Genomic DNA, 16,719 nt, shown 5'->3' with positions numbered 1-16,719 from the left:
ACATGCCTGATATTAACACATCTTTGTTGATGATCATAAATACATACCTAAGCCTAAGTAAATGACCTCAAGATGACACAAAATTTTTGAGTGGTATTCAAGGTTTATTCATAACAAAACATAGTTTGGAGACTGAAACGGATAGCTGAGTGGTTCTCAGCTAATGTAGTGTGTGACCTGCTGTTGTGGATTATTCATGTAGTGTCATGAAGTGTGAACACCTCAACGACTTCAAGACTACCGACTTTACAGAGAGCAAGTCATGTAGTCTGAACAGGACAGTGATCAGCCAACATTCAAAGTCATATAGTGTAAACTTGGTATGACAACACAAGAGTGGCAGATTACTCTGTGATTGTCCTAAAGTGGCCCAGCCAAAGCCCTGACTTAAGCACTGTTTTGAACATCTCTGGAGAGATCGGAAAATGTCTTTCCACCCATGGTCTCCATCCAACCTGCCTGAGCTTGAGAGGATTTGGGGAGGGGGTGTCACGGTGCAAGGGAGCCCCAGTTTTGTGATATTTTACATAATACATAATAAATTCATGTCATGATTAAAACAAGTATTGCTGTAACATAAAGTACAATTGGCCTGTTAAAATGTTGTGAATTGAATCAAAAGAAACTATAAATGTTTGCATTTTGGTGATACATTTATTTTAGTACAAGTGAAAGAAAATTACATTAAGCAGCCAAACACATATAAAAAACAGGAAAAGGTGCTCATGTTTTCTGATTTCCTAAACATTAAGGAAATAAAGGCAAGAAGTCCCATTCTTAACATAATTAAATAGGAGTACATCAAGCTGAAATACATCTGTTATAGCTTCTCATAAAGTTTTTCTAAGCAATATTGCTTAGCGAAATAAAATATTTTATATGGATTTTTCACGCAAACCCAGTATATACAGCAATTATCCCCTAACCGTTGCTACAACTATAATCAATCTATGACTGAAAAGCATACCCAGCTATACTAACAATTCTTAGTTGTCATTGTTTGGGTGCATTGCGTCTCGTAGTGTATCCAGAATTGTCTGAAGCTCCTCTGTCGTCTCCTTTATTTTTGTGACAAATTTCATGGTCTCAGACTTCAGCTCTTCTGCCTGTTGAGTGTTTGAAGGCAGTAGATTTGTTGTGTCGCTGTTATTTGATGTCTCGTCAGTCGACTCTGTGCTTTGGTTGCTGGTGGATGCTGATGCTTGTCGACTCTCTCTTAAAGCATAATCTTGGCGGATGTTGTGGATTTCTCTAGAGTCGAGAAACACAAAGAAGACATCAACAGCTACAAAAAGTGCAGCCAAAACTCCTGTGGCCGCTTCAGCCACACGAACGGCTCTTGCGGCCTGGGCTGCCACCTTCCCAACATTTACAACTTCAATTACACGGAAAATCTCCGGAATTCCTCCCAGTCCTCGTCCAAGTCGAGCTCCAACATTTGCTCCTGGTTGTGCGTTGGAAAATGCATCATCGCTTGTGGAAAACTGTCTTTCTAAAGTTTCCGCAGCTATTTGGATGTTTTGGATGCAGCAAACTGTGGAGGTAATCTTTTCTTGGAATTCTTTTATGAGCATTTTGATCTTTTGCCGGTTTGTGCGCTGGTTAACCATGTTTGTTATGTTGCAGGTACCAGCAGTTACTCCTCCAGCTACTGCCGTGCCGATTCCCACTCCTGTTACTATCAGAGACGCTCCAAGAGTGAACGGAGAGAGAATAAGTCCCACCACAGATGTGATTCCTCCAGCCAATCCCATTACACCTCCCGTGAGACTGCCTACAGTTGTGTTGAAATGGACTCTTTCCAAATCATTAGCTAGGGCTCTTAGGTCCTCCAGTGTCCTATAAAGAGTCTTAATAGTTTGCAAGTTCTGAAAAAAAAAGATTTCTTTATAGCTTTCCAGTATAGTATAGAACCAGTGCTAATATGCACTTTTAATAGTACATTGAATGGAAAACGTCTCGGTTTAGACTGTAACCTCTGTTCCCTGAGGTAGGGAACGAGATGCTGCATCATGAAATGACACTTTGGGAAATGCCATCAACATTTGCGCATCTGAATAATTTGTAAAACTAGTCCATCTTATAGGCGACGGGAGATGACAGCATCGGAAAAAAGTGAAGTGAACGCTACAGGCACAAGGAGTTATTACAATGGGATGCAGTGTCTCGTTCCCCATCTCAGGGAACAGAGATTACAGTCGTAACCAAGATGTTCCCTTTTAAGGGAACTCTACGCTGCATCATGAAATGACACTGTGGGGAACGAAATGCCCATTATGACATAAAGATGGTGTCTGTCCTGTGTGAAGGTGTTATACACAGATCAGGATATAAAAACCTGAATGCAGGTTCCGGTTTTGGACCCCTGGAGGTTAAAGGTCACACACCCTACTTAGAAAGGTGTTGGCTAAAGGAAATTATTATTTCCCAAGCAATTGGGAAAAGGTGTATCGATCGGCCATATCTGAACCGATGGGGCTGGATGTGTCAGGGAAAACTATAAAGGGCATTGGGTCATGACCTGAAATACAAATCGGTCTGTAGACCCCAAATCTGTTCCACCACTTTAGGGTGGAGTCTTTATTCCGTGGGGCTCATCACCTGCCTCAACAAAATGTCTGCTTTTACGTTCTGGGCTCCTGGAATATGCATTGCCCTGGTCGACAAAAAGGTTTTTTTGAGCCCAGAGGAAAATCTGATGCATCAGTTTGTTCGAAGGGGCCCTACAAAGCACTGTCCCAAATGACGCACTTCATGTAGACTTTCGGTCTTGTGGCCTTGAATTGCGCGTTCTCGCTTAGTCTACGAGTCCATAGGCTGTCCCATCATTTTTACGCTTTGAAGTGTGCTCATCAGCGCCTCCTTTGCCCCATTGATGCGGTCTTCACGAAGTCCGCACTGCAGCAGGCTTCGCGCACTTTACCAACCCAGAAGTCCTGGTGAAAGAGCAATCAGACCAATCAGACAATGAAAGGGAGGAGTTCACACTGACGGGCAAATTCTCTACCTATTTCCGGTGTGGCGCTCGAGTCTGTCCCAAAATACGACTCCGGTTTACCCACGTGGACTCGCATCAAGGGTCCCTAAAGTCTGGACTACATGATGTCATCAAAGTGTGGACTCTGAGGAGGACCACAAGTCCGGAGTGTGCCATTTGGGACAGGGCCATAGGCTAAGTGCAGTAACTACGCAAACATTGAAACCGAGAAAAATGCCCTTTAAGTTTTTTACACCAGCCAGTCTAACATGTTACTGCAATTTTGACACACACTTTTCTCTAAAATGGGACACAATTGAACCAGGAGACTTTGTCACAAGACACAACAGATCTTATAAAGCCCATTTCAACCCTTAACTCAATTTTGACCAAATGCGTAGTTACTGCGCTTTGGCTTTGTAGGGCAGCTCAGATGGTGATTGTTGTATGAGACCACAGACATATTGCCAGTTCTGATCAGAACATGATGGCCTCTGAGAACTGGTAGGAAGTGTTTCAATACCCGAAACACAGCTAACATTTCTTGCCAATATATGTGCCAGAGGAGATTTTGCCCTCTTCACATGCCTCTCGCTAAGCTTTCATGTAGACCACCAAATCCCAAACCACCCTATGAAACAATGTTCTTTGTTGGGGGGTTAGATTGATCTTTTTATGGCTTTAAGCCATATCCCCAGATGTTTCATATGACCAGGAACAACATCTTGATGCCAAACTGCCGTCTCATGAGCTAACACCAGCCGATCGTGTAAGCAGATCACCTGAAGTCTTAATGGAGCAAGGGCTAAATCCATACATTTTGTGAACGTGCAAAGGGAGAGAGCCAGGTCGACCGTAAGCACCCAATATTGGTACGTTTAGGGCTTTCGGCCGGGGCGGAAAAAGGCGCAGTGTGGGCTGTGGGCTTCCAAATCCCTATTAGGAACATTTTAACTAGTGCCGCTGCATGACAGAAGCTGTCATGTGCTGTTTGCGCTTCCCTTTTATGATTTCTGATATCCATTACATTCTTGATGTCATCTTCTGTCGCCTATAAGATGGAGTAGTATTACAAATTATTCAGATGCACGAACGCTGATGGCGTTTCCCAAAGTGTCATTTCACGATGCAAGGTAGAGTTCCCTCAAAAGAGAATTAAATAATTTAATAAGCTAACTCACCTTTTCGCGAAGATAATTAATAATAAAAGGTCTGGTCAAGATCTCGCTGACTGATGGACGGCATGCTGGATCTGGGTGAAGTGTGTCTCTTATCAGCTGACGAAGATCCTCAGAGAAGGTCAGAGGAAGAGCTTCATAAGAGGATGTGAGTATGTTTTGAACAATCTCAACTGAGAGTATTGCAGGAAACTAAATGGGGACAGAAACAGGCTTAAACAAAAACATACAACCTTCACTCTCTCTAAGAAAAAATCAATATGAAAAGAGATAAAGTGCAGCTGTGATATTGCAAAAAAATAAATAATTAGAAAAATACTATGAATCACAGTTTGAAAAGAGGAGATTAAAAAGAAAAGTTACAACCTAATGTTTACAGTTTATCATACATATAGTTACTATAATGTATAACGTGGACTATCAAAATAAAGTGTAACTCAATTTTTACTCAATGTTGTGTTTTAATCTGTTTACTCAGTTTTTAAATCTGATGAAAGGAAATTGTTACCGCACACTTGAGCATGCACAACTCATAGATGACACATCCCAATCTCCATATTTCACTGTGAAAGTGAAATATTGCCAGGGTTTAAGTATTTACTTTAAATATGTATGTATTCAAGTAATCATTGCAGTTTGGTGATGTTTTATTACGTTTTCTCCTCATAGGGTTTGCCATTCAAAATCTCAGGTGCAACATATGAAGGTTTATTTTCTGCTATTGGCTCTTCAGTGGACCTAATAGATACAGGAAAAATAATACACACTGTAAAAAAACATAATATTGATATTGATAAATGATTCTTCAATATCATATTAATACAGTATATTGTAACCTATTTTTATGTTGTTGTTTTTTACAATGCAGAATACAAATCATAAAGCACACACACATATATGAACTATGCTGTCTTTCTTGTATTACAGTATGAGTTAAGTTGTGCCTGACAAGTCTTTGGCTGTATGAGTAAAAGAAGCAAACAATACCTTTGATGAATTACTCCAAACTCGCCAAGACGGATGGTTTCAAATGAAGTGAAGAATATGCTCTGTTATAAGAAAACCAACATATTTTGTAAGTTTGGAGATGAGTGTGAAACATTTCTAAAAATGTTTTGATTATTCTCATGCTTTTTTACAGTAGACTGATGAACTTCTGATGATTTGTCTTGGATTTTTTCTTAAGTCTTTTCAAATCAGATAAGAATAAACACGTGTAAAGCCAATTTAGATAAATTTTCAGAACATTTCAAATGAATTAAAGGGTTCGACAATGTCTTGATCTCATTTAAATGATATGCATAGATCAACTAAATGAAATCTTTACCTCAGGCTGCAGGTTTTTATGCAGGATCTGTTGATCATGCAGGTATTTCAAAGCCATGCAGATCTTCACAATCCAGTCCAGAATCTGTAAATTATTTATTTTGTTAAAACTGCAACATTGACATCAAGAGATTAAAATGATTTGGAATTATTTGTGACTAACATATGGGGTATGAAAGGGGCTAAATATTATAAGATACATTATTGCGTTTTGGGGAAACTGGTTGCCCAGGTGTTATCTCAGAATGAATAATATGTATGCCATTATATAAGATTGGGTTGCTTTAAAAGATCCTAGATCTCAATTGCTCAATTCTGCCTTTAGAGGTTCAGCTCCATACAGAGTTTTGCTCCAACCTGCTCCAACATATACTTATCCTGAAGTTTCTAGCTTTCTAGATTTAGATGTCTTAATTGGGGTTTAAGGTGTGACTATTTTTTATTAATCATGCTAATGCAGCATTTTTGTCGAATCAACATATCATTTATGTTACTTTAACTAAAAAAATAAGTTAAATTTTTTTACTTGTTTTTATAAGTGATGTCCACTATTCACAGATCAAAACTTAAATTATTAGGATAAGTTGACGTGCAAAACCAAATTGTTTTAATTTCATGCTGCATTTGTTTGCAGTATGGTATGGACATATGTACTCCTGCAGACCCAACAGTTTTTGGTTCCAAAACTAGCGATTAGATTCTACAAGTGACCTCGACTGGAACTAGAATTTGTAAAAAGAAAGAGAAGAGGAGCAGAATTAACATTGCCTGTGCTAATGGTTATGCTTTACCATCAGTCTACAAAAAGATCTTTATATATGACTGGATTGCAAATAGAATGTTAATGTAACAGTGAGAAGTGAAGCCATCAGAAGAGTTTGAACAGCCATCTTGGTATTTTCAACGGGCAGAGGGCATCATTGACTTACATTCAAAATCATGATCTAAATACACCCGGTTTACAACATATCAGTCACACAAGATAATTTTTTTCAGGTATGTGTACATAAATTAATTGTAACTTCTCATTGCAATGTTTATGTTTTAATCGGGCAGGATAAGTGAGTGTGTCTGCTGCACTATTTTGTAATGACACAGGTGTAAATAAAGTTTTATGACTTTAAAACCATACACGTTCAGCGTTATTTCTCTGCATTAGTTGTTAAGTAAACAAGACTTACAGTTGAAAGAAAAAGTATGTGAACCCTTTGGGCTTACTTGGATTTCTTCATAAATTGGTCATAAAATGTGTTCTGATCTTCATCTTCTTCTTTCAACTGTATATTCTATGGCTTTTAATAAACATAGCAGCATCAAAATTAGTGGTTGTTTTATATTGCTAAATCAAATGTTAGTTTAAGCACGGTTTAAAACTTAATCCTATCTGTATCAAAATACATTCCTTCATTAATTATATTGACATTATATTGTACAAACAAAAACAATACTGTATAACATAACATAATTGCAAACCAGCTAATTATTGCATGCAAATACGGTACTTAAGGCATGATTATTTATTTAGATTTCAGAATAAGCATGTTTGTCATTAATAATATATATGCTGTGTGTTCTGTCTGATCTAATATGTTCGCTACTGAATTGATAATAACTCATCGTTCAAAAAGTAAAATGTACAATTTAATAAATAATAACTATGTACATGTTTAGGATGTTTGCATTGTAATAATGTACAGGGAGACTTAAAAAACGGAGACTGGTAAAGTACTGTTTTATCATTAAAACCTGAAAACATCCTATTAATGAATGTTTGAGCATACCAATATGGCATCGCAGTGGATTCACAATTGTGACGTCATGCGCAATCCAGTTATTTATATATATAAATGGTCATACCTCATTCTCAGAAAATTGATCTGTTCCCTCCTTTTTGTTTTTGATTTTCTGTGCAAGATCTCCACCTTCGCAGTGCTCCAGCAGAAGATACAAACAGTCTGAATCTGACAGTAGATTACAGTTTAAAAAAACTTCGATTTTTATTTTACATTTTAATTTAGCCCTGAAAGGTAAACAGAATGAAATCTTCATTTAACCTGTGATGATTTCCTTATGATGGACAATGTGTGGATGACTGAGCTGGAGGAGAAAATTTAATTCATCCTAAAAACAGAAAAAAAACAAATCGAATTATGAACATTTATCTCTTAAAATCATTTTACTCAAATCTGATTAAAATTAAACTGTCAAACCTACCTGGTTAGCGCTTAACTTTTTAATGACAAACTGGTCACCACCTTCATTTTTCACCAGGATCTTGTTCTTTGCTTCACTAACTAATGTGTAGCCATGGTCTCTTAGAGCAGACACATTGTTGCCCATTGCTGTAAATTCACGCAAAGCAAAATTTTTAAGAAGAGAAAAACATTTGTGTGTATTTAAAGATTTGCTTTCTACAGAAATTGTACTTTTAATATTAAATATGCAAAAATATAATGATAAAGATAGGGTTATTGTTAATTTTCTAAGACTTAGAAGACCTTTTATCAGTTAAGTAAACAATGTGAAATGTTTTGTAGGCAGAGCTTAGGTGGAGGCAAAAAGAGGACCCTGACTGCTTTACTTGCACTAACTAGCATGTTTTGTTAGCCTGTTTTTGACAACGGGTGTCTCAATCAGCGGAATATATGGGACCATCCATGCTCACTTGTTTTTGTGTTGCATTGTGGGAATTTTTCAGTGCACTGGAAGGATTTTGTGCAGGATTTTTGTTTTTAAAACGCTCTAATGTTAATTTGTTGTCATACTCAGTTCGGTTTGCACAGTGGTGCGGAAAAGTCAAACACATCAAATGGATGGTATTTTTGAGAGACCGGCTCATACCTGTCAACATTGATTTGAAAATAAGCAAAATTTCCAGACCAATATAAACACTGTCTGCATCCTGACCTGCATCAACTTAATTTTTCAAAACTGTGTTTTACCACTTGCATTTGCCACTTACATCAAGCACAGGATTCTTTTCATATATTTATATAAAAATTAGGGTTAGGGTTAGGGAAAATTGAAAATTATAAAATGTAAAATGCAGGTAGCATCAATTAGAGAAAAATACAAGTAAGAATAACAAGTTATTCATGTGTTCATGTCAGTCATTGATATGAATATACTATTTTGAAATAGGTTAGAATTTAACTAATTTCCCGCCTTTATAAAAAAATTTGCCCGGCAGCATTTTTTGTGATTTTCACAAGTTTCACAAAATGCCTTCCGTGAAAATTTTTTTCTATAAATATATATATACATACAATATATTAAATAAAAGAACAGACCCTCTGCTTTCACACAAACAAATAAACAGAAAAAAAAATGTTTCATCCTATCTTCATTTGTTCTCTTTTTATAATCTATCAAATATGGGTAGGTGTAAGAGTTTGGTCTGTGTTCTGTTTTTGGGTCTTTTATTTTGAAGTCATTTTCTGGTCTTTTATTTTGATATCTTGTCGCTTCACTGTTCACTTCCTGTTTGTCACTCTAAACGTGTTGTCAGTGTAACCTACATCAAAATGTTCATGGTTTGGTTTTCGACTCATTGCTTGTTTTTAGGATTATGATTTTGGATTACCCTGTTTGGATTTGTTTGCCTGCTTGTGTGTTGAAAACTTTTAATAAAAACCTCCTGCACTTGGTTCTACTCGCTCTCTCGCGCTTTGTAAAAATACCGCCCAGTTACAGTACGTTCAAACCCCTTTAAGTCAAAATAAGAAATTTTTTAATAAAATAGGACATTTATTGAATCTATTGATCTCTGTTTATCAAATTATATGAACATATATTGAGGGTATTACAAAGTGTAAGAATTATTAGGCATTATAGTCACATAATGTCATACCGGATAACTGTCCGAACCTTAGACTTAGAATGACATACAACAAAGCCAATCGAATAAACCCTAACATCTCTGCCTACAGACATATGAATCCTGACAACAATATATTTAAATATTACAAAGAATATGACATCCAGTTGATTGTTATGCTCTGGAGCATTCTGTCTCAAAACTGTTGTCCGGGATAACAAGCAAACTGGAGCAATTGTATTGTGAATTTTATTTTGACACGATTTGAGACAGAATGTTACATAATCACGAAGACCTGAAGGACCCACAAACAATGGTGAAATGTAAGTATTTGTTTCATAAAATGTGTTTAACTTACCCTTTTCCTCACTAGCACACTATGTAGTAAAATTCTGTGTCATATAGGATAACGATAAAATAACATATATAATGTGTATTTTATATGTTTATTAAGCATTCATTTACATATTTGGTTCATAGAAGTTGAAGGCAAAGGTTGCAGATTTATATAGGTAGCCAAAATACTGCCTGATTAAGATTTAAACTGAGTTTTGTCATACCGGATAACAATTTTGTCATATTGGATAACAGTTATTTTTGACTGGTGTCGTCACATGATTCTCAGTTAAATTGTTTAAAATTGAGATGTTGGTCATAAGTAAGAAACACCCCCTTAAAGATAATAACTACTTTGATGTACAGTTTTAACCTATTTAAATTTTTTATCAGTTGAAAACCTTATTTGTCACTGGCCCAAAGTACTTTTGTTAGAGATTAGATTCAGAATGATGATCAAACATGTTGAATGCTTCCGTTTTTTATAAATTGTGTAAGAACGCCACCTAGTGGATAATAGCGAAATTATAGATTATATGGTAAAGGAATATTGAATGTTTTATCTTAAGGTTATTAAATTTTTTTATTATATTTATTTAACTATATTATAAATAGTTTTAAATGGTATACTTGTAATGTGTTCTATGGTTAATTTCTAAATGAATTGGGTTGTCTCTCTGTTGCTTGCACATTACATGTTTTTCCACAGCTAGGCCTGGATGGGTGGTGTGTGACCTTGGTAAGAATAGCAAGATAGTTGTATGATGCGTCAGAAAACAAAGGCACTGTGTTTTACCAGCAATGGCTGCATTTATGTAGCAATCTTTAAGGTTACAAAGATGGAAGTATAAAGCAGCTTAATGAGAAGTAGTAGCCTAAAGCATTTCCGTTTCTATCTCATTTTATTGTGTTAAACTACATCTGTCATTAATTATTGTCTTGCAATGGCAACAGGTATGTGTTAAAGAGACTGTACTTTGTCAATTCTGGCACTCAGCAACACAACAAAATTCTATTTTTAGTTCATATGTAAACACTCTGTGGTTTCTATTGGCCGCCTCCAGTTTTTCTTTCGTTTTGCCTCCAGCTAATGTTGTGATGTCAACCCAATTTTTTTATTACAGCTGTTTATTTTTTTTTGTCAAATCAACAAAGACAAGTAATGTTGTTCAGATAACAATATTTCTGTTGAACTCCTTGGTTGTGTTTTGATTAAAAATCTTTACTTTCAATGAACTCAAAATTATAAGGAAACCATCTTATACAGTGAAAATCTGTATAATCTGAAATCAGACTGACGTTTTTGAATAAAAAACAATAGAGTTGTGCAGTTGTTTGTATTTTTGAAATTACTCGGCACATCTGAATTCTTTTTGGATTGATTTTCCTTACCTGAAAAAAGGAGAAAAAACCTGTGTTCCTGTCTTTGAAAATGGTTGTTATTATATTCAATAATGTTTTCTTCTTCGTTTAAGACTTCCACCGACGAGAAGATCTTTCACTGAGTACAACATGCAGTAATTTAGTTTTAAGTTTTTGCCCCTCCCAAAATCTTTGTTAAATGTTTTCAGATCAGGTTTGTTAAAATCCAGTGTTGTAGCCTACTGCTTTATCTTCTCTGAAAGCAAATTACCACAATCCTCATAATATGACAGAGAGATTTTTTTGCAGGATCTGCAGATCAAAATAAACACTTCCTGGTAATGTGATGTCGTTTTGTTCATGTTTTTACTTTCACTTTCTCTGAAGAGAACGAGCTCTGTATAGCAGCTGTTTATTCTTCATGTGGATTTATGAAAATATTTTATAAGACAAAAAAGAAGTACGTAAGGGAACATCTTCATTTTTTTCTTAAAGCAACACTATGTAGTTTTTTTTACCTTTAAATAATGTCTCTAAAATTATTTCAGTGATAGAACAACTTTTAACTGGACAAATTGTACTGTTGCTGCAACCTGAGCAGCCTCCTAGCTGCTACAAGCACACTCTGAAAGTGGCGGTGGAGGGTAGGAAACACAGCCCCTCCCCTCCCCCTGCCTGCAGAAGAGTGTCTGATACCAGGCACTGTTGCGCTTTTCAACCACATGGGGGAGCTGTAAGTCATTTTTACATGGAAACTACATAGTGTTGCTTTAAGATAAAATGAAAAGCTTTGGCATTAATTATTCTTACCCTCAGAGCCGGCTCTGTAAATCTGGGGACCCTAAGCAGGATAATTTTGGGGCCCTGCCTTGTAGTGAATAATGGAGTATCGCCACCGCAAACCAACAACTGTATACAATCTAACCCTTACACATTTCATCTGTATCTCTTTTAACATGATTTCCTACAATTATTTTACTGCTTATTAAAGAGCCAGTAAGATGCAAATTTTAAGCATCCTATCATTTTTTTATAAGTCCCGGACAACATTTTTAAATTCATGCAATGTCAAAAAACACTGTCATTTTCTGAAAATATAAATGTAAAATTACCCCATTTCTCAGAGATCCACAAACGATTCGTGTGAAGCCGTTCAATCACTCAGTCTGCCTAAACTCCACCTATCAGTAGCCTACTCTGTCCTGATTGGTCAACTGACACAGATCAGTGGCACAGACCAACAATAGTGCAACATGTATTAATAGTGCTAACATGATTTACTGAGAAGACATTATCGACATCAATACACATTATTCATCATTAATCCAAGCAATAAAAATGACGACAAAAACTAACATTTCACACTCAATTAAGCAAGTATGTAAGCTAACCAGACCATAGCAAAAATGTAAACACCAAGTTAGTGGACATGCGTATGCCACTTGCTAACGTGACTCTCTGGCAGTATATTATGAGTATAAATACCGACATCAATACACATCATTCATGATTAATCCAAGGAATAAAAATGACGACAAACACTAAAATTTTACACTCCTTTAAAGGTACAATTTGTAAGATATTTGCAGTAAAATACCCCAAAACCACTATGCGAGTGTAATATATTTTGTCCAGCTGATTACTATCAATATCTGTAATGTTTTCAACTACTTGTAAATTGTGAGAAAATCACCATTCTGAACAGTGACACGGGGCAGTGCAGTTGCCTCTCAATGACGTTAATATTCACGTTACCCTTTTTTACCGCCTTTAACAGCATCTAATTGGACTAATACTGTTAATAATCTATGACTAACAATTTTGTTTTGAACATTACATAATGAAATAAAACTAAGTCATCAAACGCAACATTTACAAAACTTGATTACTTTACCTCATGTGTTAACCTGACTTTTCGTAACCCCTCTAATAGACCTTTCTCACAACTTCCGTATTTATGACCGGAAATACGCAATCGTCGCGGAAATCTACTTCCTCCGCAGTCAAGGCAATGTAAAAAGCCGTATCTGTTCCATCAATTCCCTGTTGATGGTGAAGTTAGACAGAAGTGGATTCAGGCTATCCGGCGAGACTTATAATGTGTCGTTTTAGTTAACAGTTCAGTAACAGTTAGATATATATAATATATCTATATAATATTTGGCAAATCCGTTAACGAAGTTGTGTAGACTCTTTGATCCATTTTAAACTTGCCCGGGTTTATGTTTTTCTAGTGTGTTGACGCTTGTCAGGAACTCCGCTTACACGACGATTACGTATTTCCGGTTACTGTGAGAAAGGTCTATTGATGGCCATCAGCGGTTGAGTTAAAGACAACAAATTCCATTATTCCACGCTGCTTCAGAGCAACATTAATCTACGTCAGTGTTATTGGCGCCATCTAGTGGCGGATTATACATACTTTATCTTTAAAGGGATTGTTCGGCCAAAAATGATATTAAACTCATGATTTACTCACCCCGAAGCCGTCCGAGATGCATATGTCCATCATTTTTTAGACGATGACATTTTCAGATATTTTAGAAAATGTTTTAGATCTTTCAGTTAATCAAATGTAAAGTTATGGGGTCGCAAAGAGTTTGAATAATTTTCCCATTTAAAACTTGACTCTTCTGTAGTTACATCACGTACTAAGACCAACGGAAAATTAAAAGTTGCGATTTTCTAGGCAGATATGGCTAGGAACTGTACTCTCATTCTGGCGTAATAATCAAGGACTCTTTGCTGATGTAACATGGCTGCAGCAGATGCAATGATATTACACACTGCCCGAAAATAGTCCCCTGCTATTGATCGTAACCAAGGTAGGGTTGTAACGATATACCGGTGTGAAGGTATACCATGACATTAACTTTCACGATACCGTAAACATTTGCTTATCCACGGTTTTGGGGAAAAAAATAAAGCAGATCTCACCTGTGCTACTGCGCACATGAAACTTCATTTGGCGTGACTGCTAAACGGCACTCGTTTATTTGAATATATTTCATATTTTTTATATGAAAATGTCAGAGCCAGAGACTACAAATTCTAACCTCTATCCCCCAGACCCGGCGCCAGACACAAATTCACGGACGGGCATTTCATTTTTTCAGGGGGGGCACAAATGAGAGCAACCTCACTGCAATGCATAATATCATTAATTATGAATTTCACGAGTTCACACTTACAAATAAGTTAAAGGATTTAAATTAGTAAACGTATTTGGCGTGCTGTCCGGGGAGAGGGCTCTGAGCAGGGAATGAGCCTGAAACACAGAGTATTCCCCCCCTTAAGGAAATAACTTGGTGAGTGAGAGGAGACGGGGTGGAGGAGGGATTCTGAGAGATGCGAAGGATTTTCGGTGAGTTCAACTGTGATTTATATATGGCTTGCTTTCGAGCTGATTGGATGTATTGTTGATTGCCGATTGTAAGCGGCTGTGCTATTGACTGCTGATTGAAAACAGCTGAAGTCACTTAGGTATTTTATTTGACGTGTTCCTCCCGAACTTTGTTAATAAAACATCATTAAATGAACAAAAAAGCGAGGAAGAACTAACATACCTCTCCATTAACGCAATACAACGGAGAAGTCGTAAAGATTAGACCTATACTGAAGCAGTCTAAACGCAAATAAAACACGTCGCAGGGCTCGACATCAACGCTTGTCCGCTTAACATCAGAGACAAGTGGATTTTTTTAAAAGGCCAAGTGAAAGAGAATTTTACTTGCTCGACCGAACAAGTACACTGTAAAAAGATTCCGTAGAACCTTAGGCTCGTCCAGGGCGAGCACTGGGGCACGTTCAATCTCACACCGGTGCACAACGTTTTGCTACGGTTTCCGGGTTGAACGACATGTTTCCTGGAAACGGTGTGCAACGGAATGCAACAGGTTTTAGAAGCGTTTTCCCTTGTTTGGTGGGTGTGTCAGAAATGTCAGCCCAATCAGCGGCAAGCCTATATAAAGCACGCGGTATTAAAGAGACAGCTCACACAATGGCTTCTAAAATAGTTTACAAATGTGTTCGATACAGCTCGGTGTATGCAACAATTGAAGACATTAGAAGACATGTTTGCCGTAAGAGTTTTATAGTAAAATATAGCATATCAACATGATGATGTACTTGTTTATATTTTTAACCATTGCAAGGCAAGTTTATTTATATACCAAATTTCATACACAGTGGTAATTAAGTGCTTTACATAAAATGAGAATGTTAATACAAGGTTTTAATAAATTAAGAAATAGATATAAAATAATTAAAAATATAATTGATTACCAGGAGATAAAATAGATGTTTTCAGTCAGAATTTGGTAAGATGTGTGCTTTCATTTCTGTTTCAGCAATCCCTGTGGAACAGGCTAGTGGATCGAATGGACCTAGTCAACATCCACTAAGCCAACACATTGTCGCTGCACCACTGCATTTGACCACAGCTCCTGCACCACAGAAGTTGCCTCCTGCACCACAGAAGTTGCCTCCTGCACCACAGAAGTTGGCACCTGCACCACTTAATTTTTCTCCAACTACTTCACCACTTAATTTGTCGGTTGCTGGACCATCACCTGTCTGTGCTCCAAAGTGTGTACCAGTGTCAAACCCCCCACAAATGTATAAAGGTACATTGTTCATTCCTAGCACAATTTTTCTGTTTATATATTTGCTGTGACTTATCTATTTAAATGTGTGCTATAGATACAAAGCCATGGACACACAACGGAACATTACTTTTAATATCTTTGATCAAGCAAATGGCTGAAGACTTTCAATCTCCAGTACTGAAGAAATTCGAAGTATGGAAAAAGGTAGCTGCGCACATGCTGGCAAAAGTATATGACTTTGGAGCAGAGGCATGTGACAATAAGTTCAGGCAGTTAAAACACAGGTTTGTTTTGATACTGACTTTTGCATCATTTTGGGAGTAGGGCCACTTGAAGACATTTGCTATTTCTATTTTTAGATACAAAACAATAGTAGACAGCTAAAAGAAGACTGGGAGTGGTGCCAGCAGCTGGGTCTTTTTCTCACCAATGGAGGACCTCCTGGCTGATGATCCCAGTGTGGAACCGGTACTGATCGTGTCATCTTTTGATGGTGATAATCTGTCAATATTTTTTTTCCTTCACATCAATCATTAGCACATCAGATGAGTTGAGTGCATGTTATATTCATGCTTTTATAAAAATTTATACATTATTGGATCTTATTTGTACGTTTTAATACAATCACCCAGTGATGTCATAAAATGGCCTTCACGTTGGATACAAAGGACCTCCAATGTTGTCATCTACTTTTACTGTGTAACTTGTTAATGTTGCTAACAGCTTTATTTGAAGGATGTATATTATGTGACCTGGGCAATTAGAAGCTGGGTTAACTGGATGTTTAATATAGCTTTGGCACATGACTCTAATTTACAGTAGAATCGCAAAATGTATTTGTGGAGGTTAAGAGATGTTTGCACCCTTGATCATCATTACCATTTTTAGGCCACCTTTCTTTCCACTCAGGATCTTCATCAGATGGCCCAGGACCATCAACTTCAGGACCATCAACTTCAGGACCATCAACTTCAGGACCATCAACCTCACAACTTAAACCATCAGCAGAACATGGCAAAAAGAGAAGGCACAAGTTGGAAGCACCCGAGTGGTTTGAGCAGTATGTAACTGAGCAGAGAAGGCAGATGTCAGAGCTTATGGCCCTTCAAAAGCAAT

The 16,719-nt window shown here is 37.0% G+C and overlaps 1 protein-coding gene across 1 annotated transcript; it reads right to left on the bottom strand.

Annotated features, from left to right (window-relative positions):
- Positions 1 to 633: 633 nt before the first annotated feature.
- LOC135787382 (uncharacterized) lies at positions 634 to 11,352 on the bottom strand. Its single transcript, XM_065297329.2, has 10 exons — positions 11,027 to 11,352; positions 7,696 to 7,823; positions 7,536 to 7,602; positions 7,339 to 7,442; positions 5,483 to 5,566; positions 5,143 to 5,204; positions 4,810 to 4,893; positions 4,664 to 4,718; positions 4,159 to 4,347; positions 634 to 1,868 (listed from the first exon to the last, which is right to left on the bottom strand). Exons 2-10 carry the CDS (start codon positions 7,819 to 7,821, stop codon positions 987 to 989), a joined length of 1,653 nt encoding a protein of 550 aa, XP_065153401.1. The 5' UTR covers positions 7,822 to 7,823; positions 11,027 to 11,352; the 3' UTR covers positions 634 to 986.
- Positions 11,353 to 16,719: the final 5,367 nt, after the last annotated feature.

Source organism: Paramisgurnus dabryanus, chromosome 20 (genome assembly GCF_030506205.2).
Source record: "Paramisgurnus dabryanus chromosome 20, PD_genome_1.1, whole genome shotgun sequence".
Lineage (NCBI taxonomy): Eukaryota > Metazoa > Chordata > Actinopteri > Cypriniformes > Cobitidae > Paramisgurnus > Paramisgurnus dabryanus.
The sequence above is the reverse complement of the archived record's forward strand: the minus strand, read 5'-3'. Positions and strand labels throughout refer to the sequence as shown.